Source organism: Xyrauchen texanus, chromosome 9 (assembly GCF_025860055.1).
Source record: "Xyrauchen texanus isolate HMW12.3.18 chromosome 9, RBS_HiC_50CHRs, whole genome shotgun sequence".
Taxonomy (NCBI): domain Eukaryota; kingdom Metazoa; phylum Chordata; class Actinopteri; order Cypriniformes; family Catostomidae; genus Xyrauchen; species Xyrauchen texanus.
This window is the reverse complement of record NC_068284.1, coordinates 32,224,142-32,251,130: the sequence shown is the minus strand read 5'-3', so window position 1 is coordinate 32,251,130 and position 26,989 is coordinate 32,224,142. Positions and strand designations below refer to the sequence as shown.

General features: G+C 43.5%; 1 protein-coding gene across 1 annotated transcript in view; it reads right to left on the bottom strand.

The window, feature by feature from the left end:
- LOC127649716 (astrotactin-1-like) overlaps positions 1-26,989 on the bottom strand; it is a 560,423-nt gene that overhangs the window by 215,193 nt on the left and 318,241 nt on the right. Inside the window, exons 14-15 of the mRNA XM_052134948.1 lie at positions 17,413-17,418; positions 16,804-16,970 (exon numbers count right to left, since the gene is read on the bottom strand). Coding sequence (XP_051990908.1) covers positions 16,804-16,970; positions 17,413-17,418 — 173 coding nt within the window. The remainder of the gene's footprint in view (positions 1-16,803; positions 16,971-17,412; positions 17,419-26,989) is intronic.

Sequence of the window (26,989 nt, the reverse complement as noted above, 5' to 3'; positions counted from 1 at the left end):
TGATCAGGTAGGCCTTAGTTTACCTTTGTTCATTGTTGCTTATCCATGATTTCAAATAAGAATCCCCCAATGGCTTTTTAGTGCAAATCATTAGCCCAAATTAGGCAAAGTAACTACTTGAGCACTAGTTAAAGCCCAAATTACGCAAAATAATGAATTGAGTTTAAATCATTTGCTGACAGCTTGGTCCCCCCCAGTTAAAAAATCCTATCTGCGCCACTGATTGCATATGTGCAAAAAAAATAAAAATAAAAATAAATAAATATATATATTTACATTTCTTGTTGCACTTAAATCTGTTTTGTATACTATTATGATGATAGTGAAACTTTGTAATATGGCACTTCTTGTACCACTGTCTCCCTAAGATGATTCGCTGATGTTCTTCCTCTTTTGTAAGTCGCTTTGGATAAAAGCGTCTGCCAAATGAATAAATGTAAATGTAAATGATGTGTATTTTCATGCATTTTTGGAATATTGTATTAAGGCCTTATTAAGTTCCAAGTGTAATCAATACATGTTATTTATTTGTTTGTGTAGAGTTTGTATGTGCACTTATTTATGCACTAGTTAATCCACAAACCATGAAGCAATCAATCTTTGCAAGAAAGCCAAACAAAGTACTGTTTCAACATTCAAAACTACTAAGAGGTATAGGAAATGATCACACAGCATAGCAACCAACATGTATGTAAAGTTGGCAATTCTGTTTACCAACTCAATGCACTACCAACATTTACCATCTGCAAAACAGCAACATCTTAATAGCGTGACTCCTCACATGACTCTTTTATATTCATGGAACTTAGCTGTCAAAACTTAGCTGTCACATCTGCTCTGTACTGCACAAGCAAACAGAGAGAAAGGGGTGTCAGGGCTTGAATGCTCAATCTCACTTTTCCTGGCTTTTTACAGTTTTACAGGAAACTGTCATCAGTGAATGTGAGACACATCCTCTCAGTAGCACATCCGTAACACAGAAAATGCTTTAAGTGGCTTCAAATTGCATGTCAAATTTTCAGGATAACTTGAGAAAGAGAGAAATATGCACATTTGTCACCTATATTAAACAAGACATGCCAACAGAAGCGAATGATCTCAGAGACTCACTGAATAGGTCAAAAAGGGTTGTTTTAAAAGGGAAGAAGACATAAGAAAATAATAGTCTCTACACATGAAAATCTTGCTGTGGTTAGTTTTGTGTGATGCATGTGATGTCATGTCATGTCAGAGTGCAAGCACTTCAAACAAGACATGACAGGGCAGGAAGATGACTTCCTCACTGCCAAATAAGAACCGCTTGTGGCATTCCATTAAAAGAAATATTTATTTTCATCATTCAGATTTTCCATCTCACAATTTACTGCCGTTTATAATGTATCTCCTGTCACATTTTTAAAACCAATGTTCCAGCACAGTAAAAAAATAAAAAAAATAAAAAACAATTGCTTCATGTGGTAACATCTTAATTTTCTGCTTTTATTCAAGTCTGACTAAATCAGGCTGACAAATAAAGTTACACCAACAAAAGCAATTTTTATTCATTATATGAAGTTAATTAATTTAAGAGGTAACAATTTCAGGTTCCAACTTGTTTCAGTGTGTGGTTCAACTGGTAGAGCATGGCACAAGCAATACATGTACATGGCTACATGGTAACACAAATAATCACATTATTAATACCTTAAATGCACAAAAGGTGCTTTGGATAAAAACAAAAACTTCTGACAAATGAATACATGTCAATATAGGACCTGGAACATACATCTCATATTTCTCGCATTTCATCTCACATTATCTGATAATGTGTATATTTCTTCAACACAAATCTGCTCTTAGAGTGCTCTCACCACAAAAGTTGTTTTTATGCGGGTGTTATTTTTCAAAATGTTCTTTAAATTATCCTTTACTACCCTATTCTAGGTTTATAGTGGTCAATTTCTCTATAAAAGGCAGCTGCATTTGTAAACACAAGTCATGGCAAATGTCCTCAGCATGAACAATTCAAAAGTACATTACATTATATACCTCTTTGCTTTGTGTGAAGGATTTCATTAATTCAGCAAACTGTAAAATGTCATGTTATCTATGTATAGCATACATCAAACTACATTTGATGAATACTAAATTATTTTACATGTATGACTAGCCTAATTTAATCATGCAGAAATTGTATTTTTAAACATAGTAATTCTATTATCTAAATATTAATATTTTTCATAGATATTAGTTATTGTTTTCTAATTTTAAATGTTAAATTACTGTATAATTTTACATGTATAAAAAAAAAAGTAAAATGTATAATTTAATATAAGCATTAAAAAAGAAATATAGTGCATAAAATTCAGCTTGTGCAGATTACCAACTGCATTTTGTTTTTCTGCAGGTGAATGTGTGATGGTATTAGCATGTCTTCGCATGTTTAGGGTTGGCTGTTTTTATGGTTAAATCATGTACTGCATGCTCCATTTAAATTGTATAGGTAAAAAGTGTGGCAATTCATGCTCAGAAACAAACAGCCACTATGGATTAAGCTGACAGAATAAAAACTGAGTTACTGCATTGTGAGGTGCCACAAATAACATGTATAATCATCTAAAACACATAATTCGCTTACAGCAAATTCCATTTATTATTCAAAATAAATTATGTCTTCAAAAATAATGGATGCAAGTGTGTGTTTCTTCAACTATGGGGAATTTTGGTCCTGAGGACTTTTAGAAATGAAACTCCTTGAAACTCTACTCCAACTCCTTAGTTCCCTTCCGAGGGAACTCGCACTGCGTCGTTGAAAACGACTCTTTGGGGAACGCTCCTTAGCGTGCGCCTCTGAAGTATGAATGAAACTATTCCAATCTTGATTGGTGTTGCGTCATGACGTAACATGTGACGGCATAACCGGATGCATAAAAGTGGCGCCGGCACACATACACATTAGCTTTAAGCTCTTCAGCAAAGCTCTATGTATATTGTTTGTCTTATTTGGTGTTGTTTGTCCTATTTAAAAGAATTATGGCCACCAAGCAGTTCAAGAAGTGCGTGCACCCCTGCCCTCGTTTTATTACGGGTAGGGACACGCCACGATTTGTGTGTGAACTGTTTGGGGCGCCTAGCTGCACTGAGCAGCTCTCGAGGGATCTGCCTGTGTAAGTTAGTGAAGCACTACCCATGAGAGTGCTGCGCTCGGTTGGCGTGCTTTGATGAGCACGGTCAGGCTCGCGTTCCCCACGGTTCTGGTCCAGCGTCTGTTGAGGCAGCACGGCGATTGAGATCGTGGGGTTAGCGAGGATCTTGCAGATGAGAATGAGACTGCTGCGGCACTTTCTCATTCTTCATTTGAGGATCCGAGCCTACTGTGAGTGGTGCAGAAGCCAGCGTCGCGGCTTCTTCTGCCCACGATCAGGTCCCAATGCTCGAGCTCTCTGCTTCGAGGAAGTGGAAATGCTCAGCATTGATCGCGGGCGACCGTGAGCAGCCAAGCGCGCCGGTTTTCGGCCAGGCTTTTGAGGAGCTGATTCAGGTTGTGGCGTGCTGTGGCCAGACTTAACATTAGCTGGCCACAAAATGAGCAGAGAGCGCACGTCGGAAGCAAATTAGGCGGCGTTTCCTGCAGCAGCGTCACAACCCCAGCGCCGGGGTTTGCCGTTTTCCCGATCTCCACAAAGAGATCTCCGAGATGCGTGGGATAAACCACATTAGATCCCGTGTCTCCACCCCCAGTGTGGTCGATTACAGCGACGTTTTAGGGGCGCGGGATATGGGCTATGGGAAGATGCCTGGTGTGGAGGAGGCTTTGGCGGTTACCTCTCTCCTGAGTCGGCATCTTCCTTAAAACCCGGCTGCCTAGTAAGCCCTGCAGAGATACATCTGCATTAATAAGCAGGGCTTACATGGCGGCAGGTCGGGCTGGTTAGTGCCTGCACTCAATGGCGATTTTGCAGGCGTACCAGGCCGATCTCCTGAAAGATTTAGGCGAGGGGAGGGCCAACTCCGAAGATATCGCGGAGTTAGCAGAGCACGCAGATCTGTCTCTCGGGCAACTAAAGAGGCGGCCCGCTATTGGCCGCTCTATGGCAGCTATGGTGACCACGGAGAGGCATCTGTGGCTAAATTTATCGGGAATAAAAGAAAAAGACAGAGCTTTTTTGCTTGATGCCCGCTCTACGCCCTCTGGCCTGTTCGGCGACGCCGTTACATCGATCGTCGACAGGTTTCAGGAGGCGAGAAACAATCTCGCGGCGTTCAAGCAGTTTCTCCCCGTAAATCCAAGTCTAAGTCAAGTAGGGTGGGGCAAACACATCAGCCCCAGCCTTCAGTCAGCTCCTCGCGCAGCGCTGAGCAAAAGGAGGCGTTTCCTCTAGAGCCCCTCCTCCAGGAGCTTGGCAACAGAGGAAGCGGCTCCCAGCAAGCCCTCCAGCCAGGGGGCCGACCTGAGGGGCGTCCTTAAGGCTAGGAGGGCTTGGGAAAAGGTCCTAACGAGGTGTTAGAACCTCGGAGGGCTGCCCCAGCTGCAGAGCAACCGAGGTTGTTCTCGTGGCGGAGTCCTCAGGAAATGGGTGTTGGTTTCCGCCCGTCTCTGGCGCCGGGCCACACCAATCTCCAGCAGCACACCGTGCCGTTCAGCGTCAAAAAATAAAAAACACACATCAATTGTGGTCACAAGCACTGTATCGACCAAATCCTGCGGTATCCGCTTCAGGAAGTCGAGAACAGTGCTTTCAGCTTACCGAGACCAGCCTCGAGAGGCTGGTTCCCTTAGTAGATTTTGTAGAGGCATGGAATCATCTTCCCAACATATCTGCATGGGTCCTGCATATAATAAATTCAGGGTACAGACTGCAGTTAGGGCACCGCCCCCAAATTCTCTGGGGTGGTGCAGACTACAGTGGTTCGGAGCAGGCTCAGGTGATGGAACAAGAAGTGCAATCTCTGCTGCTGAAGGAGGCCATAGAGCGTGTTCATCATTCAGACAGGGAGTCCGGTCTTTACAGCCGGTACTTTATAGTTCCAAAAAGGATGGGGGGTTGAGGCCGATTTTAGATCTCAGAGTTTTGAACCGGTCTCTGAGGAGGTTCAGGTTCAAAATGCTTACTATTCCTGTCATCGTGAGTCAGATCAGATCCGAGGACTGGTTTGTCACGATAGATCTAAAAGATGCCTATTTTCATGTATCCATCCTTCCATGTCACAGGAGGTTCCTGAGGTTAAGCTTTGGGTGAAGCTTACCAATATCGGGTTCTTCCGTTAGGCCTAGCACTATCTCCCGCACATTCACCAAATGTATGGATGCAGCTCTTGCTCCACTGAGACTTCAGGGCATCCGTATACTGAATTATATCGACGACTGGCTCATTCTGGCCCAGTCTCGAGAAATGGCGATTCGGCATCGAGATGTGGATTCTTGGCCACATTCGAAGTTTGGGGTTGAGACTCAACACAAAAAGAGTGTGTTACAACCATCCCAGTGCACAGCGTTTCTGAGCGTTGTGTGGAACTCTGTTACGATGCAGGCACGCATGTCTCCTGCGCGTGTCGAGTCCCTTATGGCGATGGTGTCGGGTTAAAAGCTAGGCCAGGCCATCACTGTAAAGCAATTTCAAAGACTGCTGGGCCTCATGGCAGCGGCATCCAACATTGTACCGTTGGGCCTTCTACACATGAGGCCCCTCCAGTGGTGGCTGAAAGCCAAGGGGTTTTCCCCAGCGGGAATCCATTTAGTATAATCAGAGTAGCAGCGCAGGTGCCTTCGTTCTCTGCTAATATGGAAGAAACCTTGGTTCCTGTCCCAAGGGCCAGTGTTGGGAGCGTCATGTCGCCGGAAAACCGTTTCGACAGGCGCCTCCCTCACTGGCTGGAGCGCTGGTCATGGGCGGCAGCTTTGCCAGGGGTCTGTGGCAGGACCATCATCATTCTTGGCACATAAACTGTCTAGAGATGTTGGCTGTGTTCAGGGCTCTGAGGAGCTTCCTTCCAGACATCAAGGGTTACCATGTCCTAGTGCGTTCGGACAATACATCAGTGGTAGCTTATCTGAACCGACAAGGAGGACTCAGATCGCGCCCTCTGTGCAGACTGGCGCATCAGATAATTCTTTGGTCCCAAGGGAAAATACTGTCTATCAGAGCAATGTATATTCCGGGGTTCAGAATCAGGGAGCAGACATCCTGTCGAGGCAGGGGCTGAGGCCGGGGAATGGAGACTTCATCCAGAGGTGGTGAAGTTGATATGGGACAAATTTGGACCATCAGAAGTGGATCTGTTAGCGTCTCAGAGGCGTCCCACTGTCCACTTTGGTTCTCCCTCTCACATCCAGCCCCACTGGGGTTGGGCGCCATGGTACAGGCTTGGCGAGGCTTAGCCTGTGCGCATTTCCCCGATCGCTCTGCTCCGGGAGTCCTGGAAAGGGTCCGCCAAGAGGGCATCAGTCTACTTCTGGTTGCCCCCATGTGGCCGGCCAGTATGGTTCTCAGACATAATTTCACTCCTGATAGCTCCGCCATGGCAGATTCCTCTGAGGAGGGATCTGTTGTCTCAGGCGGGGGGCACAGTCTTCCACCCTCGTCCAGAGCTGTGGAAACTGTGGGTCTGGCCCCTGAGGGGTTCAGTACCTAAATGCTGGTCTATCAGCGGGGGTGGTTGAAACCATACTTAGCTCTAGGGCTCCGTCTACTAGGAGATTATATGGCCTCAAGTGGAATGTGTTCTCCACTTGGTGTAGAGAACATGAAGTAGATCCAGTTAACTGCCCGGTGGCTTCAGTTCTGGAGTTTCTTCAAGATCGTTTCTCTCTGGGTCTCTCCCTTCCACACTCAAGGTGTGCGTGGCTGCCATTTCGGTTCCATGCACCACTGAGTGATGGGCCTCTGGGGAGGCACCAGCTGGTCATTACGTTTTCTCCGTGGTACATGGAGGATGAGACCGACAACCAGGTCCAGGGTTCCTGCCTGGGACCTGGCGGTGGTTCTCGAAGGGTTATCCCTGGCCCCCTTGAACCCCTTCAGTCGGCTTAGCCCAAGGACCTGGCGTTCAAGATGGCTTTTCTCTTAGCTATTACCTCTCTAAAGAGGGTGGGTGATCTTCAAGCCCTGGCAGTGGCCAGCTTGCTTGGGTTGCCCTGGCGAGTTAAAGCCATTTTACACCGAGACCTGGCTATGTGCCTAAGGTGCCGTCTAACACGGCACGGTCTACGATCCTGCAGGCTTTTCATCCTCCACCTCATGTGTCGGCAGAAGAAGAGAGGCTCCATTTGCTCTGCCCTGTCAGAGCTTTGGCGTTACCTCGAGAGGTCCTCTTCTTGGAGGAGGTCGGACCAACTGTTAGTGTGTTTTGGGTCACCTAAGAAGGGGCTCCTGCCTCGAAACAAACCATTAGTAATTGGATTGTTCAGGCTATTATCTCGGCCTACAAGGTGCGTAATTTGCCTTCACCTTTGGCCGTGAGGGCTCATTCAACTAGAGGCATGGCGTCCTCTAGGGCTCTCTTATCGGGAGTACCCCTCCAGGAGATCTGTGAGGCAGCCGGTTGGGCTACCCGCACACTTTCATCAGGTTTTACAGTCTGCACCTCCCTAGTACGCCTGGCGCACGTGTGCTCTCGTCCTAGCTGAGTGCCTGAGTTCAGTTTCACCCTAGGGCAGGCCTTTTTTAGGTCGCGTGGCCTAGTGGGCATTCGTTCCCCAAAGAGTGGTTTTCAACGGCGCAGTCGCGAGTTCCCTCGGAAGGAGCGTCTCGGGTTATGACTATAACCCTTGTTCCCTGAGAAGGAGCGAGACACTGCGTCGTCCTGCCACGCCCCTCAAGGCCTGAGACGACTTGCTTCATCGCTAGGCTAATGTGTATGTGTGCGGCGTCACTTTTATGCATCGGTTATGCCGTCACATGTTACGTCATGGCGCAACACCAATCAAGATTGGAATAGTTTCATTCATACTTCAGAAGCGCACGCTAAGGAGCGTTCCCCAAAGAGTCGTTTTCAGCGGCGCGGTGTCTCGTTCCCTTCTCAGGGAACAAGGGTTATAGTCATAACCCGAGACGTTTATTTAATACTTCTACTAACAATTTGCAACAGTGGATGTTCATGAATCACAGCATTATTCCATCAAATTGTTACTTCCATCACTACTTTCTTTTTGGTTATCATGAACAAATAAACACCACTTTTTAAATCACCATTCATTCTGCTGTGGAAAAGTCATTTTATATATTTTTTTAATAAACTATCAGACTTTTTCTTAAGCTAATTCCATAGCTAAAATGTTATGTATCATAAATACACACATACAATTAAATACTATTTTCACACTTTAGTCTTGATTTTTTAATGCAAAAAATTACCTGACTGGAAAATATGCACATCAAAACAAATTAAGATTGATTTGTGTGTGTGTAGCTGTGTCCCAAATGACACACTATACACTAAATGCTTACACTATACACTATGCACTATGCCATTTAGTGTGTGAATTTTCAAAGTGTAGTACTGTCCCAAATGGAAATAGATTTAAAAACATTTAGCTGTTGGATGTATTGTTCCAAACACATGAAATGAGTTGCCGTATGATTTAGCGCATTGGCCAAACTCAGTCCAACACTTGTATCTCAAATAATGTACAAATTCACACAGCATTGGGTGATGCCAAGGCTTCTGCGGGCTGCACTACACGCCGACGTCTACCCCTCTCCGTCGTCCTTCTCCACCAGAAGAGCCTGTGCCGGTCTGTTGGAGTTGCGGGGAACTGGAACAACCCCAGGATCTGTGTCCGGTAATGGATGTCGGGACGTGGATCCGGGTTCCCGAGACACAACAGACCGCCTCCGATCGAGCTGGGATGTATCACATTGTTAGGGTTAAGGGTCGTACATACCAAGCCCTGGTGGATTCGGGTTGCAACCAAACCTCGATCCACCAAGGCTTGGTTCATGACGGGGCTTTGGGTATATCAAGTCAAGTCAATTCAATTTTATTTGTATAGCGCCTTTCACAACACATATCGTTTCAAAGCAGCTTTACAGAAGATCATGCATTAACAGATGATAAAACTGTAATGTCTATAATGTCAATGAATCATCATTGTGTAATTAGATAAAATACGATTGTTTATCATGTTTAAAAATAAGTAATTCAATAATAATTGTATTAATAACCCCAGTGAGCAAGCTGAAACCTTGGGAGAAACTATACTCACTGTGGGGGCCAGTTCCCCTCTGGATAACATCATGAATATAATGTAAATATTACTTATGTATAGCTAAAGTTATGGTTTAAAATTATTAAACTAAGTAAGTGTTAAGGGTCAGTGTTTAAACATCGATTTTGTTTGAACTGTAAGATTAATGACCAATGTCTTTGAAGTCCATCCTGAATTAACTGCAGAAGTTCACATATGTGCAGCTTTTGTTGGCAATTGTTAGTCTATGCATTCCATTTCAAGATCATAATCCATCAATAGACTGAGGTGATGCAGGCAGAGATCAGGGACGTGAAACGCAGTTCAACCTGGCCGGTAATTTCGGTGAGGTTCGGTGTGGTCCATCCTAAATCCAAGGTTCAGACAACGGCATATGAAATATCCCATGTCTTACGGTTGGAGTTGGCATCAGTTCATCCTATGAAGTCCATCATAATAGACTGAAGATATGTTTGGCTGGGAATGGCTGAATTTAGTCATCATCATTCAGCGACATGTATCAGTGGAGTCCAGGCAGCTTTTAGTGCCTGTCTGTATCTACAGACACTATCCTTCCATGCACTACAAAATACTTCTGATTTTGTATTTTTCCACATGCGCTTCATTTTCCGAGCTGCTCTCTTGAGAGTATGAGTGTGATCATTGTACCATGGTGCAGGGCTTTTTTCTTTAATTGAACAATATCAAGATTGCTATTTATATTTTTTGATATTTCATCAAGTTATTCTGGGCTTTGGGGTTTATTGAGTGTGTGAGATAGATCTGGAAGATTAATAGTGAAGCCATCTTTAGTGGTCGAAACAATAGTTCTACCTGAATGATAGCATGCTGTAGATTGAGTAACATTAGTTGATCGCAGCATAAAAGAGACGAGGTAATGATCTGAATGTAATCGCTCTGCTGCAGAATTTCTATATTATCAACATCAACTCCATATGACATAATTAAATCTAGCATATGATTATGGCGATGAGTTGATCCGGTTACATTTTGTCTGACTCAAAAAGAGTTGAGTATAGCGATAAATGCTAATCCCAATGTATCATTTTCATTATCTATGTGATTGTTGAAGTCACCAACAATCTACAGTAACTACAAGATCTGATAAAAAATTAGCGAATTCACCAAGGAAATCAGAATAAGGCCCGGGTGATCTATACATTGTAGCAAGGACAAAAGACGACAGAGATTTTATATTTATATCTGATGGTGTCACAGTAAGCATTATTAGTTCAAGAGACTTACATTTATATCCTGTCCTCTGAGTAACACCAAAAACTTGTAAATTGTAGCAACACCTCCTCCTCGATCCTTCAGACGTGGCTCATGTTTATAATAATAACCTGGGGGAGTAGATTCATTTAAACTAATATATTCATCTGGTTTAAGCCAGGTTTCAGTCAAACAGAGCACATCCAATCAATGATCTGTAATCACTTCATTAACAATTAGTGCTTCGATAGAAAGAGATCTAATGATTATGAGCCCTATTTGCATATGATGTGTATTTTTAATTTGTTTGTTTTGTTCAATTTTGACCTTAATCAAATTTTTTCTAAATGATTTAGTGAGGGTATTGTGTTTGGTTGTTCAGGGAACAGACACAGTCTCTATGAGATATCTAGGTGATGTTGTTTGTGTGACCTGTGTAACGTCTCAAGGCAGCTAGCAGAAGTTCGGATTAACCAGTTTGTCTGCTTCCTGACCTGGGCCCCAGTTGGTCAAATACTATCATTATTAAGACTATGAGCCAAATTACTAGAGAGGAGAGCGGCACCTTCCTCTTTAGCAGGTCAGGTCTACCCCAAAAACTCTTCCAATTGTCTATACATCCTATTTTATTCTTCAGACAGCGATTCAGTGACACAAATCTACTATAAACCTCATAACCACGATGAGCAGGGAGGGGACCAGAGCCTATTACAGTGTCTGACATAGTTTTTGCAAATTCGCACACCTCTTTAACATTATCTTTAGTGATCTCCAACTGGCGGAGCCAGACGTCATTAGTGCCAACATGGATAACAATTTTAGAAAATCTACGTTTAGCATTAGCCAGCAATTGTAAATTTGATTTAATGTCAGACGCTCGGGCCCCCGAAATGCAATTAACAATAATGGCTGGAGTCTCTATTTCCACGTTCCTTACAATAGAATCGCCAATAACAAGGGCTCTTTAAACATGATTCTCAGTGGTTGTATCACTGAGTGGGGAGAATCGATTGGAAACCCTAACAGGAACGGGAGAGTGGTGTCTCTTTGCTGAGCAAGTATGCCACCGAGACATCACCCAAATGCCCTGCTGCAGGGGCTCTACTGCCGGAACCAAAGTGTGTATGTTGCTCTCTGTACTACTCACATCCGAAACAGTATCTACCTGCTTCTCTTTCTCACTGACCTCCACTAGTGTTCGAATGCGAGTCTCTAACTCATTAAACTTCTCCGTCAGCCTGACTAATTCCTTACATTAATCACATGTGAATCCCTCACTGCTGACGGAGGAGGCTATTGTAAACATGTGACATGCAATGTTGGAAGAAATAACATGAGCGGATGCCATGACTTACCGCAAATTGTTTGTTGTTAGTTGTTCCTGAGCGGTGAGGGTTTGAGATTGATGTGAATCCCTCACAAAATTGTTTGTTGTTGGTGGTGGTTGTTCTTGATAAGCGGTGCTTTGAGATCGATGCAATAATCTGTGTACCGCAGAGGAGAAAAAACTGGTGCGCACTGAAAAAATGCACGCAGTTTAATCGTGATAAAAATAAAGAACGCGGATGCAGGTGGAATATGCATGCAGTTGAATCGCGATAAGAAAATAATACAAGGGAAAACCCGATGCACACTTAAAAATGGCAGATGTTAAGGATTAAAGGCTGAAAACAGATATATAAACAAAACAAAAAAAATAGCAGGCTACAAACACAGACTCTAGCAAGGTCCCAGCAGCAAAAGGTAAAATACACGCAGTTGAAACAGTAGAAAAGCAGAAAAACCTGAAACGCGGTAAAATGACATAGGATATAACGATAAATGATGAATATAACAATGAACGTCTGAGAATAAGAATAAGCAATGCTAAGCAACAACAAACTCTTGTGCAGCATGCTGTAAGCAACAGGAAGTCAAGTGACGTCAGTGGGTGGAGACAAATTCAAAGTGTTTGTCTTCAGCCCCAGTGCCATCTAGGATCACAAGGTGTTGGTGAGGTGTGTGCATGGGGACGTTCACAAAAATCCGGTAGTGACCACCGTTATTCAATTTCAGGGACTAAAGCATAGAGTAGAGGCAGCGGTTAATTCCCACCTCACCTATCCACTATTTATGGGAACAATTGGCCAGGGTTTAAAACATTGTTCAAATAATTGTGTGTGGATGGGTCCTGCGGCCCTGTGATGTGTGACGCGATTGCTGGGGACAGCTCAGCGTCAGAGGGAATCCCGGAGGGGGAACCCTTAGATATGCCTTTGACCAAGTGAGAGTAATCGATAATCTGTAGCTCCAGCCTGACGTCGCACTCACATTTCTGTATTTTTCAATTATTAGGGACCGGTTGTATCGAGTGATGCAGGACACTCAAACTCATGAAAATACAACCCAGTTATTAGTCCCGAGGAGCCGTCGGGAAACACTTTTCAAAGCGGCTTATCGCAATCCTATGGCCGGTCACCTAGGGCTTGAAAGAACACTCCACCGTTTAATGACCCGTTTTTATTGGCCGGGCATTCGTAGCGATGTGGGCAGGTGGTGTGCGACATGCCGCGAATTTCAGTTGGTGAATCCACCGGCCATCCCAAGAGAGCTATTGTGCCCATTTCAGCTAATCAATGTCCCCTTCGAAAGAATTGGCATGGACCTCGTGGGGCCATTAAAACAGCATGTGGATATCGGTTTGTATTAGTCCTGGTGGACTACGAAATCCGGAAGCAGTGCCTCCGAGCAACATCTTAGCACGCAGTGTTGCCGAAGCACTCTTCAAAATTATCTCCCAGGTGGGGATTCCGAAAGAAATCCTCACCAACCAGGGCACTACGTTCATGTCACGCACACTACACAAACTTTATGAATTACTGGGGATTAAATCGGTTCATACCAGACGGGCTGGTTGAACGCAAGAAATTGGGACAAATGGCTGGATCCCCTATTGTTTGCAGTCAAGGAGGTCCCGCAAGCCTCCACAGGATTTTCCCTCTTCAAGCTCATGTATGGACGCCGGCCACACGGGGTGCCTGATGTCATATGGGAGGCGTGGGAGGAGGGATCTTCCCAGAGCAAAAATGAAATCCAATATGTCCTTGATCTTCAAGCAAAGCTACACACTCTGGGACAGTTGTCACAACAGAATTTGCTCCAAGCTCAAGAGACACAAAGCCAGTGGTATAACAGGGGTGCCCAGCTATGGGAATTTGCATCGTGAGATAAAGTACTTGTATTACTCCCCACGTTGACCTCGAAATTACTCGGCAAGTGGCAAGGGCCCTTTGAGGTTACATGGCGAGTCGGGGATCTTGATTATGAAGTTAAACGAATGGATAGAGGCGGGGCACGTCAAATTTACCACCTCAACCTCCTTAAATTATTGAGAGAGGAGGTCCCTGTGTCCATGGCGATGGTAGTTCCAGAGAGGACGGAGCTTGGGCCAGAGGTGAAGTCCAATGCCAATCTATTCACCCTGGTCCCTTGTGGACACCATCTCTTGCCGCCCCAGCTCGCGGTGAGGGAGAGAGAGAACGACACAAGAAAGCAGTGATTGCCGTGTTCCAGTGAACTTCTTATCTGGCTGAAAAGCCTGAGATTGATTAATGTGGCTGGAAAGCCCGAATTTTGTTTGTGAAGCTGAACTTTCATTAACAAGCTATAGTACCTGAACTGCTCCCCGCTCCTTCTTTCCCATATCTGTTACAGACGTCAAAACCCTGCAGATCACTGATTGATCAGAGAGAATCATCACTACCAGCGACACTGGGATTTTCGACATGGGACATCAACCCGCTAGTTTTAAAATTAGCTACAGCGATAGCAGTATCATTTGTTCACATGACTTTCAAATTGTAAAAAGAAGTGGCTGTGCGCAAAACCACGCCGTGGTTAATATACGAGGTGCAGGCATTCCTCTCGTTAGAGACAAATGAAACAAAACTTAATTTCAAGAATTGTCTCAGTTGTTGGCCACAGAGCTGAGATGTGGACCACTGGACCTACCAACAGTGTAGGGAAAAGTAAAAAAAAAACTAGTGACTACAGAACCATCAAGGAAAAGTTGAAGTGGTTCAACCAAATTGATGCTATCTAGAACGGAGAGCAATGGGAGGGAGAATGCCCTGGACTCAGCCACGGCTGGAGTCCACGATTGAGGATGGTATGTTAACTCTATACTTTGCTTGAAAGCTTCATTTTATATAGTTGGCCAGCTACTGAAAAACTTGCTTCTAAAACAACCAGGCCAATTTAACATTTACACTTGTGTAGAATCACCATGCAACAACTGCTTTATGTAGCACGATTAACTAGTAGCTAACAGCTAGCGGTCGTGTAGGTGCAATTATGACTATCGGCCTACAATCCCACCCAAGTTGAGGCGGCACTAAACAGAATCAGTGTACAGTCAAGGCGATGTCTCAACTGACTTTTTGCCTGTATTTTGCGGTGTGATTTGGGACGCATCTTGTGTGTTCTTCACACATAACATGCCTCATATTTCATCTAAAGCATGCACTTCAGTGACACTTGGTAAACAAGTACACTATTAAAAAAACTTTGTTGGTGTCAACATTTTGGTCATGGTTGAAATGATGCAAAAGTCATAATTTGTGTAAAAAAAAACTGTTTGAAACATTTTCATAAAAAAAAAGAAAAAAAGGAATCATATATATATATATATATATATATATATATATATATATACAGTATATATTAAGGATGCACCAAAATTTCGGCCGCCGAAAATCTTCGGCCGAAAATGGCACTTTCGGTTTTCGGCCGAAAGAGAAAAAAGGCCAAAAATATGAGCCGATAATATATACCTCCTCGCCTCGCCCCGCCCCTCAGTGCACTGATTTCAATCTGGATCGATCTAGCCCTTATCACGGCTGTTAGATAATTCCACAACGGCACTACCAAACAAAGGCCGATCATGTCAGCGGTGTGGAAATTCTTCAAAGTCTCTGATAAGGACATCACATTTGCGATCTGCAGTGTTTGTTCAGCAGAACTTTCAAGATATATGTATACAGAGTACAGCAAGAGATTCTACAGGAAAGCGCCCCGATCCACAGCAGTGCCACAACTAGCGCTGCTACACCACAACTTGAGACGTATCTCGCTGAACTATGCCAGAAGCGTCAATCCCCTTGACTACGGTCGCATAAACAAAGACCGCTTTCCTTTGCTTGCGCGGATTGCGCACTGCCCAAGCACCAGCACAGAGAGTGAGAGTATATTCAGTGCAGCATCTCATGTTCTTGATGAGCTTTCTGACAGGAGAGACTGTCAGAAAATTTAGCAACTTTTGTTCTTGAAGAGAAACCTGTCACTTGTAGTTAAATAGAAAGCGATCCAATATGATGTGTATAGCAATTACATTCCACTTGTACTTCACTTGAGGATACATCTGTCGTTTACAGTTGAGGTTGGATTTAGTTCAATTACTGCTGTTTTGCACTGTTGTTTTGCACAATAATGTTCACTTAAAGTATACACGTTTACATAAACAGAATGGAGCACTGATCTATATATATAATTATATATTATAGTTATATATAGATCAGTGGAATAGAGGCCCTCTGCCATTTTGTGGTCTGCCTGTTGTTTTAATAAAAATTACTGTTGCATATTTAAACTTTTTGAAAGATGTTAGCTAAGTTCATTACTTGACTGTTGTTTTGCATATAATAGTTTTCTAAAACTTTACATTATTTGGATAATTGTTAATAAAATCTGTAAAACTGAAAGAAGAATAATATTTAATATAGTTTTAATATATTTTCTGTCCAATATTGGTGTGTTACTTTCAATAAAAGTGTGATTTATTTTATTGGTTTGTAGTTTTTCAATTCAGATTCATTAAATTCATGAAATTAATGAAAAAGTATCAAATTAATACACTTATACACAACATTTTTTTTTCGGTTTCGGTTTCGGTTTTCGGCCAAGTGCATCCTGGATTTTTGGTTGCGGTTTCGCCCAGAATTTTCATTTTGGTGCATCCCTAGTATATATATATATATATATATATATATATATATATATATATATATATATATATATATATATATATATATATATATATATATATATATATATATATATATATATATATATATATAATATGTTTGTTTTTATTTCACTCTTAGTTTAGATATCACAGTTATAAAAGTGTTATGATTGAATTATTTATTAAAACTTTGTGTTGTACTTGAACTCAACCCCTGTGGCACTGATGGGCTTGAAAATTCAAACGTGTTGCTGGTTTAAAAATGTGTGAGACAGTTATATAAGAATATGTTCAAAATGTCTGACTTGTTGAGAAAGTCTTGTTAAAATGTACAGATCTAGCTATCAAACAGCTATAAACTCTATATACAATATATGTGTGTGTACAGTGAGAGTCTACTCACCCACAGAACATCTGGATGTTGTAGAGAGTGGGGTCTTCTTCCAGAGGTGCCAGCTGCTGAAGGCACAGCTGCTCACAGCCTCCATTAAAGCCATCAGAACAGTCAACTCCAATGTGGTGGTCATAGCAACCTGTGCCGTCCTTCATTGGGCTCAAACCAGGAGGACACTGAGAGAAAAATAAAATAAATACAAATTCATAAAAAATTCTAATAAATAAATAAAAAAAAAATCACTGATGAGATTTACTTTAAACATGATTATGTTTATTTTATTGTGATGACAGAGGTGATATGTGGCAATTTCCCTGCATGCACTTCTGCTACTGAATGTGTAATCTGACTTGTTTTTATAAAGCAACATAATTGCAAACATAACTGGACCTCAACTCTAAAAGTTGCTGATGTTTGAAAAACTTTTAACCAACAAAAAGAACATGCATACTCTCCAAAAGATTTACAACAAACAACCAGTAGTGGAACATACAAAATATATCCTTTATCAATAAGGCTTTAGGAGTACTCCTTAAGCCTAGTTAGGATAATTTAAATTAATGCAAGGTCATTGTTGGGGGTAACATATTTCAAGTAATGCACATAGCATAATTAGACAACACACTCATAAGTGTACTTCATTAAAGTTACCTGCACCACCAATATGGCACCCTTGATCTGTTGCTTGCACCATCAAAACACCTTTGTACCTTTGTACCTACTCTCTCTGTCTGACATGGTCCCTTGCGTCGACAATTGCAATTTTCCCCAAACTAGTGAAGCCAAGTGCACACAATGTTGTCTATCAGCTTTTGGCTTCAAACGAGGGTTGAACAGGTTGATTTTTACAGGGCATCACTGCTTGCAGAATGGGATAAAATGAATACGCCTTCACACCTTAAATTATAAGCTTCATATACTCTTTCTTGTGTCAGTTGCAAATAGATTCAAGCAAAATGTTTACCTGCAGTAGTGTAGCATAAATAAATAAATAAATGAATTATTTCTAGGAAGCCACAGCAACAACAGTGAAATGCTTTATTATCATAGATGGAGGGAAATTTCTACAGAAGATCAAACTGCTTTACAATTAGTAATTCATCATTCAAAAATCATTACAAATGAGAGGTCGAAAGGGCATCATTTTCTATTATAATGGCCGTTGATTTCAGAACAAAGCAGCTGTTACGTTCCTGTGTTGTCTGCCCTCTGTTCTTTGTTTCACTATCATGTTTATTTCACGTTTTCTTGTTTTCCGCTCCGTGTTTTCCGTTTCACCCGTCACCGATCCCGTTCCATGTCACGTTTTCCCTGTTGTCCGCCCTGAGTCTCACTGTCCGTGTGTTTAACTACATTTCCCACAATTCCCGTTCTCCCTCACTGCCTGCGCTCATCATTGTTTCCACCTGTGTCTTGTTCAGTCGCCACTTTGTCCGTGCATTTAAACCCTGTTTCTTTGTTTAGTCACTGTCGATCATTGACGTTTCATGTCCGTGCCCATGCTACGCTGTGTCATCCGTGTTCATCCGTGGTTACCCTGTTCCCTGTCTGTTCCGTCTGAGGTTACCCTGCTGTCTACAGTTTCGTGTTTCTGTTCCCTCGTGTTTGGACTGTTTCATTGTGTTTTCAGTTACCTGTTTTCCCCTCGTGGACTTTTCTTTGTGTTTACCCTTTTGTTTACTCTGTGCTATAATAAATACCGCATTTGGAGCCGCACCTCTGTCTGTCTTGTCCCACTTCTACACCCAGCATCACAGCAGCCTTTATAATAAAAATGTATTAAGAGAATAAAAGTGCATAGTTCTTTTACTAAAGACAATAAAGAATCTTTCTTCTAACATATATTAAATAGCTAATACCTTTGTGGTATTGACACAAGGCCCTTAGGGAGAATAAATTAATTGATAAGTCCATCACAGCATGATTTACACTTCACAAGCTAACTTCCTTAAATTCTTCAGCCACAAGTTGGGTGTAAAACACCATCTGACCGCCATCTTTTCACTTGACCTCATTCGATTAGGAATCAAATTCCAGATGTTAGTAATTCATCTTAGTAGCACATCTTGTCCCTGGATGCATCCGTATTGATTTTGTCAGTTAGCTACCGCTGACAAGACATCTGATTTATTACCAGCAATGTAGAGAGCGCTGGGCACCGAGTCTCTTAACTCATCTGTGGCAGATTCCTTAAATCACAACGCCCCAGTTTGATCAGCTGAACATAGGACGTTATAATTGGGAATGTGAGGTTTGTTCAACAAAAAAGCAAATTTTTCACATGATTCACCTGGTCTTCCTCATTTGACAATATTTGGCAGTGCTTTAACATACATGTGCTGGACTGCTGAGGATCACAAATCAGTTTGTCCAGTCTGACCATGAAGGAAAAATTATTAGCGTAAAATCTGAATTACCTGATACAATTTTCTGCATTAATCCACTGACATTGATTATCAAAACTAAAAGTAAAAGTTTGACCACAAATTAAGATTTTGATCAGATGTATGGCAATATATACATTTGAAGTCAGAAGGTTACATACAACTTAGCCAAAAACATTTAAACTCAGTTTTTCACAATTCCGGACATTTAATCGTAGAAAACATTCCCTGACTTAGGTCAGTTTGGGTCACTACTTTATTTTAAGAATGTGAAATGACAGAAGAATAGTAGAGTGAATGGTTTATCTCAGCTTTTATTTCTTTCATTTCATTCCCAGTGGGTCAGAAATGTACATACGTTATACATTTATCCATCCATCCATCCATCGTCAACCGCTTATCCTGTGTACAGGGTCGCGGGGGGCTGGAGCCTATCCCAGCTAACACTGGGCGAAAGGCGGGGGACACCCTGGACAGGTCCGTTATACATTTATAATACACTATATTTGTTAGTATTTGGTAGAATAGCCTTTAAATAGTTTAACTTGGGTCAAACATTATGGGTAGCCTTCCACAATCTTCTCGCAATAATTTGCAGGAATTTTGTCCCATTCCTCAAGACAGAACTGTTGTAAATGAGTCAGGTTTGTAGGCCTCCTTGCTCGTGTATGCTTTTTCAGTTCTGCCCACAAATTTTATATTGGGTTGAGGTTAGGGCTTTGTAATGGCCACTCCAATACCTTGACTTTGTTGTCATTAAGCCATTTTACCAAAACTTTGGAGGTATGCTTGGGGTCATTGTCCATTTGGAAGACCCATTTGCGACCGAGCTTTAACTTCCTGGCTGATGTCTCGAGACGTTGCTTCAATATATCCACATAATTTTAGTTCTGTCACTTCTAGATGTTTCATGTTTATGTTTTGTGTTTATGTCTTCTATTTTGAAAAGTAGTGCCATGTCATGTGATTGTGGCAGGGTGGAGGGTGGGGGCGGGTTGTGATTATACACACCCGGTCCCTTATCAGGCTAATTAAGCCTCCGAGAGGGATAAAGGCCGATGGCAGACGGTGGTGCGACGAGAGAGAGATAGTTTCCGGACATGTCCGTCATGTGTGTGTTTTGTCTTTTTAAGTTTATCATTAAAAATATAATTTATATTGCTAAGCCGGTTCTCGCCACCTCCTTCCCATTGAACTCCCTTTACAGTGATTTATCCTGTTCCCTCATATTCATGTGTCTTGTTCCTATTGGTTCATGGTAATTGACTTGTTATTTTGTTTATAGTTCTGTTATGTCATTGGTTCAAGGTCATTGTCTTGTTATCTTGTTTAGTGTTCTGTTTGATCATTGGTTTATGTTTCCCCCCCAAGTCATGCCCTCATGTTTACCATTGTCCTTTGTCAAGTATTGAATGTGAGTGTAGATGTTAATTTCAAGCTATGTTTATGTCAAGCCATGTTTATGTCAAGTTTTAAGTCACGTCATGTTCATGTTAATGTTTAGTTTATTTCACGTGTGTAGTTTTGGAGATCACTTACGTAAATAAATCGTACTTGGTTTCTCACTTTATCATCATCGTCATTGCCTAAGCAAGCAGCTACGTTACAACTTCCTCATGATGCCATCTATTTTGTGAAGTGCACCAGTCCCTCCTGCAGCAAAGCACCCCCAAAACATGATGCTGCCACCCCCGTGCTTCATGGTTGGGATAGTGTTCTTCAGCTTGCAAGCCTCACCCTTTTTCCTCCAAACTTTGGGGCGGCTGTGGCTCAGTTGGTAGAGCGGGTCGGCCACTAATTGCAGGATTGGTGGTTTGAATCCCGGCCCACACGACTCCACATGCCGTAGTGTCCTTGGGCAAGACACTTAACACCAAGTTGCTCCCAATGGCAGGCTAGCACCTTGCATGGCAGCTCTGCTGCCTTTGGCATATGAATGTGTGTGTGAATGGGTGAATGAGTCACAGTGTAAAGCGCTTTCAATACTGTTAAGGATAAAAAGGTACTATATAAGTGCAGACCATTTACCATTTTGTTATTGGTTCTTTCATGTAATTGGTTTATGCTTATTGTCTTGTTATCTTTTTTAGAGTTCAGTTTATTCATTGGCTTATGTTTCACCATGTCCATGTATTTAAGCCCTCATGTTGCCATTGTCCAGTGGCGAGTATTGTTTATTGTAACTGAGTTTCAGTCATGTCATGTCATTTTTATAGTCAAGTCAATTTCAAGTTTTGTGTCTAGTTTAGTTTATGTTTCAAGTTCATAGTCAAGTTTCAAGTTTGTCTAGTTTAGTTTAAGTGTCAAGTTCATGTTCATGTTCACAAGTATAGTTACGGTTTTTGGTTTTGCACATCTTCAAATAAAACTACACTTGTGATCATCACACTTCGTCTTCGTCTTCTCCTGTGTCCTGCCAGCTACAATATGTCACAGATGTCACAGCCACGCCAGAGTCAACTCAAGGCCATGTCACAGCCATGCCAGAGTCAGCTCCAGGCATGTCACAGGCAAGCCAGAGTCAGCTCCAGGCCATGTCACAGCCACGCCTCAGCCTGCTCTATTCCATGTCACAAACATGTTTCAGTCTGCTCCATGCCAAGTCACAGCCATGCCACAGTCTACTCCATGCCATGTTTCAGTCGAACCCCAGACTGCTCCATGCCATGTCACAAGCAAGCCTCTGCTTCACAGTCCAGGCCCTCCTTCGCTCCACGGTCCAGGCTTGCCTTCGCTCCACAGTCCAGGCTTGCCTTCGCTTCACAGTCCATCGCTCAAGCCTGCTACGTCAAGTTGCCACAGCCCAAGTCGTCTGGCCATATCAATTTGGCCCTTGTCAAAGATGCTCAGGTCTTTACTCATGCCCATTTCTCCTGCATTCAACATGTTGAGACAAGAACTGATTTTTGCTTGCCATCTAATCTACCCAGACCTTGATATGTGGCCAGCTTCCCACTTCATGCCTGCCATGGCCAACGAGCCAACGCCCATGCCTGACACAGCCAATGAGCCAACGTTGCCAGCCTCGTCTGTCCCAGAGCCTGCACAGCCAACTTCGGCCTCACGGAGGAGGAGGAGGAGGAGGAGGGATTTTGTCTCTGAGTCTCAGCCTGTGTTCATGACCACAGAGGTCGTTCCTGAGACTCTCTCCACGCCCACGACCATAGAGGTCGCTCCAGAGACTCTGTCCATACCCAAAACCACAGTGGTCTTTCCCAAAACTCTGTTCACACCCAAGACCACAGAATTCGTTTCAGAGTCTCAGTCCTTGCCCCTGACCACAGTGATCATTCCCGAGACTCTCTTCATTCCCATGACCATAGAGGTCGCTCCAAAGACTCTGTTCACACCCATAACCACAGAAGTCATTTCCAAGTCTCTACCCATTTACACGACCACGGAGGTCATTTCCAAGTCTCTTCCCATGTACATGAACCCCGGAGGTCATTTCCAAGTCTCTGCCCATTTTCACAACCACTGAGGTTGTTTCCAAGTCTCTGTTCACACCCACAACCACAGAATTCGTTCCTGAGTCTTTGTCTATGTTCATAAGCCTCAATCGTTTCCGAGCCTCAATCCTTGCCCCTGACCACAGAGGTCATACAAGAGTCTCTGTCTATGCCAGAGTCAGCTCTAGGCCATTTCACAGCCATGAAAAGCTTTGTTCCTGTTTCCTGGTCATGTTTTTGGGGCGGCTGTGGCTCAGTTGGTAGAGCGGGTCGGCCACTAATCGCAGGATTGGTGGTTTGAATCCAGGCCAGAGTCAGTTCAAGGCCATGTCACAGCCACGCCTGAGTCAGCTCCAGGCCATGTCACAGCCATGCCAGAATAAGCTCCAGGCCATGTCACAACCACGCCAGAGTTAGCTCCATGCCATGTCACAGCCATGCCCAAGACTACTCCATGCCACGACACAGCCAAGCCCCAGACTGCTCCACGCCATGTTTTAGTCGAACCCCAGACTGCTCCAGGCCATGTCTCTGCCTGATCCATGCCATGTCACAGCCATGCCGCAGACTGCTCCATGCCATGTCACAGCCAAGCTTCAGTATGTTCTACAAAATTTTTCAATCGAACCCCAGACTGCTCCATGCCATGTCACAAGCAAGCCTCTGCTCCATGGTCCAGGCCCGCCCTACGCTCCACAGTCCATCGCTCACACCTGCTACGTCAACATGCCACAGCCCCCAGTCCTCTGGCCATATCAATTTGGCCCTTGTCAAAGTTGCTCAGGTCTTTACTCATGCCCATTTCTCCTGTATTCAACATGTTGAGACAAGAACAGATTTTTGCTTGCAATCTAATCTACCCAGACCTTGATATGTGGCCTTGTTAGGAGACAATCAACATTATTCACTTCACCTGTGAGTGGTCATAATGTTTTTGCTCATCAGTGAATATTTATATATGGACATATAACATTTCTGGAGAAACACAGACTGGAACGCCACAACCACGGTGATAGAATCAGTGCAGCATCGCAGTTTTGTTATACTAAATATCAGCACTTATCCAATCAGAAAATCCAAGGAAAGAAACATTATTTTATAATAGCAGAATAAATGTCCTCTTGTAAACCTACAATCTGTAAAAACCAGGCCACAATATTTTTTTTACATGGTACATTTTCTTAAACACTTTTTTTTTGTGGGCTAAGATGTGAATGCATCAAGGCCAATTGAGTTCAAATTCATGGTAATGGTGATTGATTCTGCCTTCTATTCCAATCATTTCTTTGTGAACATAGAACTGAAAATAATGGATGTGTCAAAGTATTAGTGTGAGGAAGCCGGCAATTTAAGAGAATGATTTAAAATGCATTGTTCACATTTGAAGAGAATAATTTAGCAATGCTTGTAATTAGCTTGTCAATTCACAAAAAAATAAAAAAAATCACTAAATTTGTTTCACCCTGTTCTGGAATGTCCTTGCATTCATCTAACGTTGAGTAATGCAATTCCTGAGTCATAGTCCAATATTGTTGCTGTCTTCTATCAGAAGTCAAAACAGCCTTGATTGAAAAGCACTTTGTAGTACAGAGGGCATGGTGAGAGAGTTAATGATGCCAGAGAAGTCATGAGGGTTTTAAATTCAAGATAAACTCAGAGAGCCCTGAACTACTGAGCCTTTTAATCTAATTTCCAAATGGGGATCTAGTCCCACAGCTTTCCTAAGCTTAAAAGAATTTGCCATGTGATTTTGTCATATAGGAACAAATCCCTTTCAGAATGTCAGAATAAGCTATGCAAATTTAAAAACTGCCAAAATGCCAGAGAGAAGAAATAGAACCAAAGAGACAGAACACTTATCCAATACTTTTTTTTGCGTAGGAAAAGAAGAATATAAAATAATTTACAAAAAAATGTCACAGCTACGGTTGATGACAGTTGTAATATTGTTCTAAATACTGTTAAAGCTCTGAAACATGCTCTGAACATGAAACTCTAGATGTATTCTGAGTAAATCCTAGAGACTGTTCTGTGTGAAAATCCCAGGAAATCAGCAGTTACAGAAATACTCAAACCAGCCCGTCTGGCACCAACAACCATTCATGCAATTACCTAATCAGCCAATCATGTGGCAGCAGTGCAGTGCATAAAATCATGCATATAAGGGTCAGGAGCTTCAGTTAATGTTTGCATCAACCATCAGAATGGATGAAAAATCATCTCAGTGATCTCAGTGATTTGGACCATGGCATGATTGTTGGACCACAGTGATTTCTGATCTCCTGGGATTTTCACAAACAACAGTCTATAGAATTTACTCTGAATGGTGCCAAAAACAACAACAACAACAAAAAACATCCAGGGACGGAAATGCCTTGTTGATGAGAGAGGTCAACAGAGAACATCCAGACTGGTTAGAATTGACAAAGTCTACGATAACTCAGATGATTTGTTGGCATGAGGCGGAGGCAGGTGGTTTTAATGTTGTGGCTGATCAGTTTATATACAAAACATCTACAGCACATATCCACAACATAATATTAAAACATCTAGGTTACGGATGTAACCTCCGTTCCCAGATGGAGGGAACGAGACGTTGTTGAAGCGACACTAGGGGTCTCTCTTGAGCTCCTTTTGCATCTCTGATCTATGAGAAAAGGCCAATGAGAAATTGGCAGACATAATTTGCATGTCCGCCCCCAGACATAAGGGTAAAAAGGGAGGGAAATGCAACTGTTTCATTCAGAATATTTCTGAGGAGCCGACAATGAGGTTCGGCCGCAACAGTGGCTCGGTTCAGCGACATGGCCGGGAGAACACAACGTCTCGTTCCCTCCATCAGGGAATGGAGGTTACATCCGTAACCTAGAATTGGGCCACAGTCCCCAGCGCGATCAGGAGGGCTGTCTTCAGAGATAGGGCCCTGAGTCCGACTGATTCTAGCGGCTCAAGGGAGGTCTCTGAAGGCCCGAGACGACAACTGAGAGATCCCAGGAGGGGAACAGGCTTGGACGGGAGGGATTTAACCTCTGGGTGCCTCTTAGGAACCTGATAATTAAGTCGTGCTTTCCCAAAGACTTGCCGTCTACTCTGACGTGGTGGGCTGCGATAGTGGCTACATACACCTTCAAGATGGAGGGGGAGAGCCTCACCTCCAACCTCTCCTGCAGGAATGAGAGCACTGACCTATCTGCGCACCTCTATGGGTCTTCAGCCTGGGAAGAACACCAATTCGTGAACAAGCACCACTTCAGGGTGTAAAGTTGCCTGGTAGAGGGGGCTCTGGCTTGGTTGATCGCGCCTACGACGGCAGGTGGTAGATCAGCTAGATCTTCTGCATCCTGTCCAGGGGCCAGATGTGGAGGTTCCAGAGGTCTGGGTGAGGATCCCTGAGAAAGAAGGTCCATCCTCAGAAGAATTCGCCAGGGAGGGGCTGTCGCGAGGAGTACGAGATCCGAGAACCAAGTCAGAGTAGGCCAATAGGGGGCCACTAGAGTGACTTTTTCCTTGTCCTCCCTGACCTTGCACACTAGGGAAATGCGTACATGCTCAGCCACGTGGGCCAGCTGTGTGCCATCGTGTCTGCCCCAAGGGGAGCCTCCATTCGGGAATACCAGAGCGGACAGTGGGAAGTCTCTCGGGAGGCGAACAGGTCTACCTGAGCCTTGCCGAACCATTTCCAAATCAGCAGGACCGACTGGGGGTGAAGCCTTCACTCTTCGCTGGGCAAGCGTTGTCATGATAGCGCTCCCGCTACCACATTGAGGTTGCCTGGGAAGGTAGGAGATGATGGGCGAGTTGTGTCATGTGGCAGGAGCGTACGCCACCATGGCGTTTTATGTACACTACCGTGGTGGTGCTGTCTGATCGGATCAAGACGTGTTTGCCCTGAATTAGCGGGAGAAACCTCGGCAGGGCAAAAAGTACAGCCAACAACTCTAGGCAGTTGATGTGCCAGCACAGCGGGGCCCATTTCCAATGGCCTGCGGCTGCATGCCCATTGCACACGGCACCCCAACCCAATTTGGAGGTGTCGGTAGTGACCAGGACGCATCAGGACACCTTCTGCAAGGGCACTCCTGTCTGCAGAAAGCAGAGGTCTGTTCAGGGTTTGAACATTTGGTGGCAGGCGGGGGTAATGATCACACGGTGCGTGATCATCTCGGGACTCGAGTCTGGAGCCAATGCTGAAGCGGTCTCATATGCATCAACCCCAGTGGCACGACTGCCGCGGAGGATGCCATATGTACCAGGAGCCTCTGGAAAAGTTTTAAAGGTCCAATCATCCAGCCGCGAAGGCTGTGGGGAAGACAGAGGGTTCCAGTCGTGCAAGCATGTCGGACATCTGGGCGTCAGCCTCAG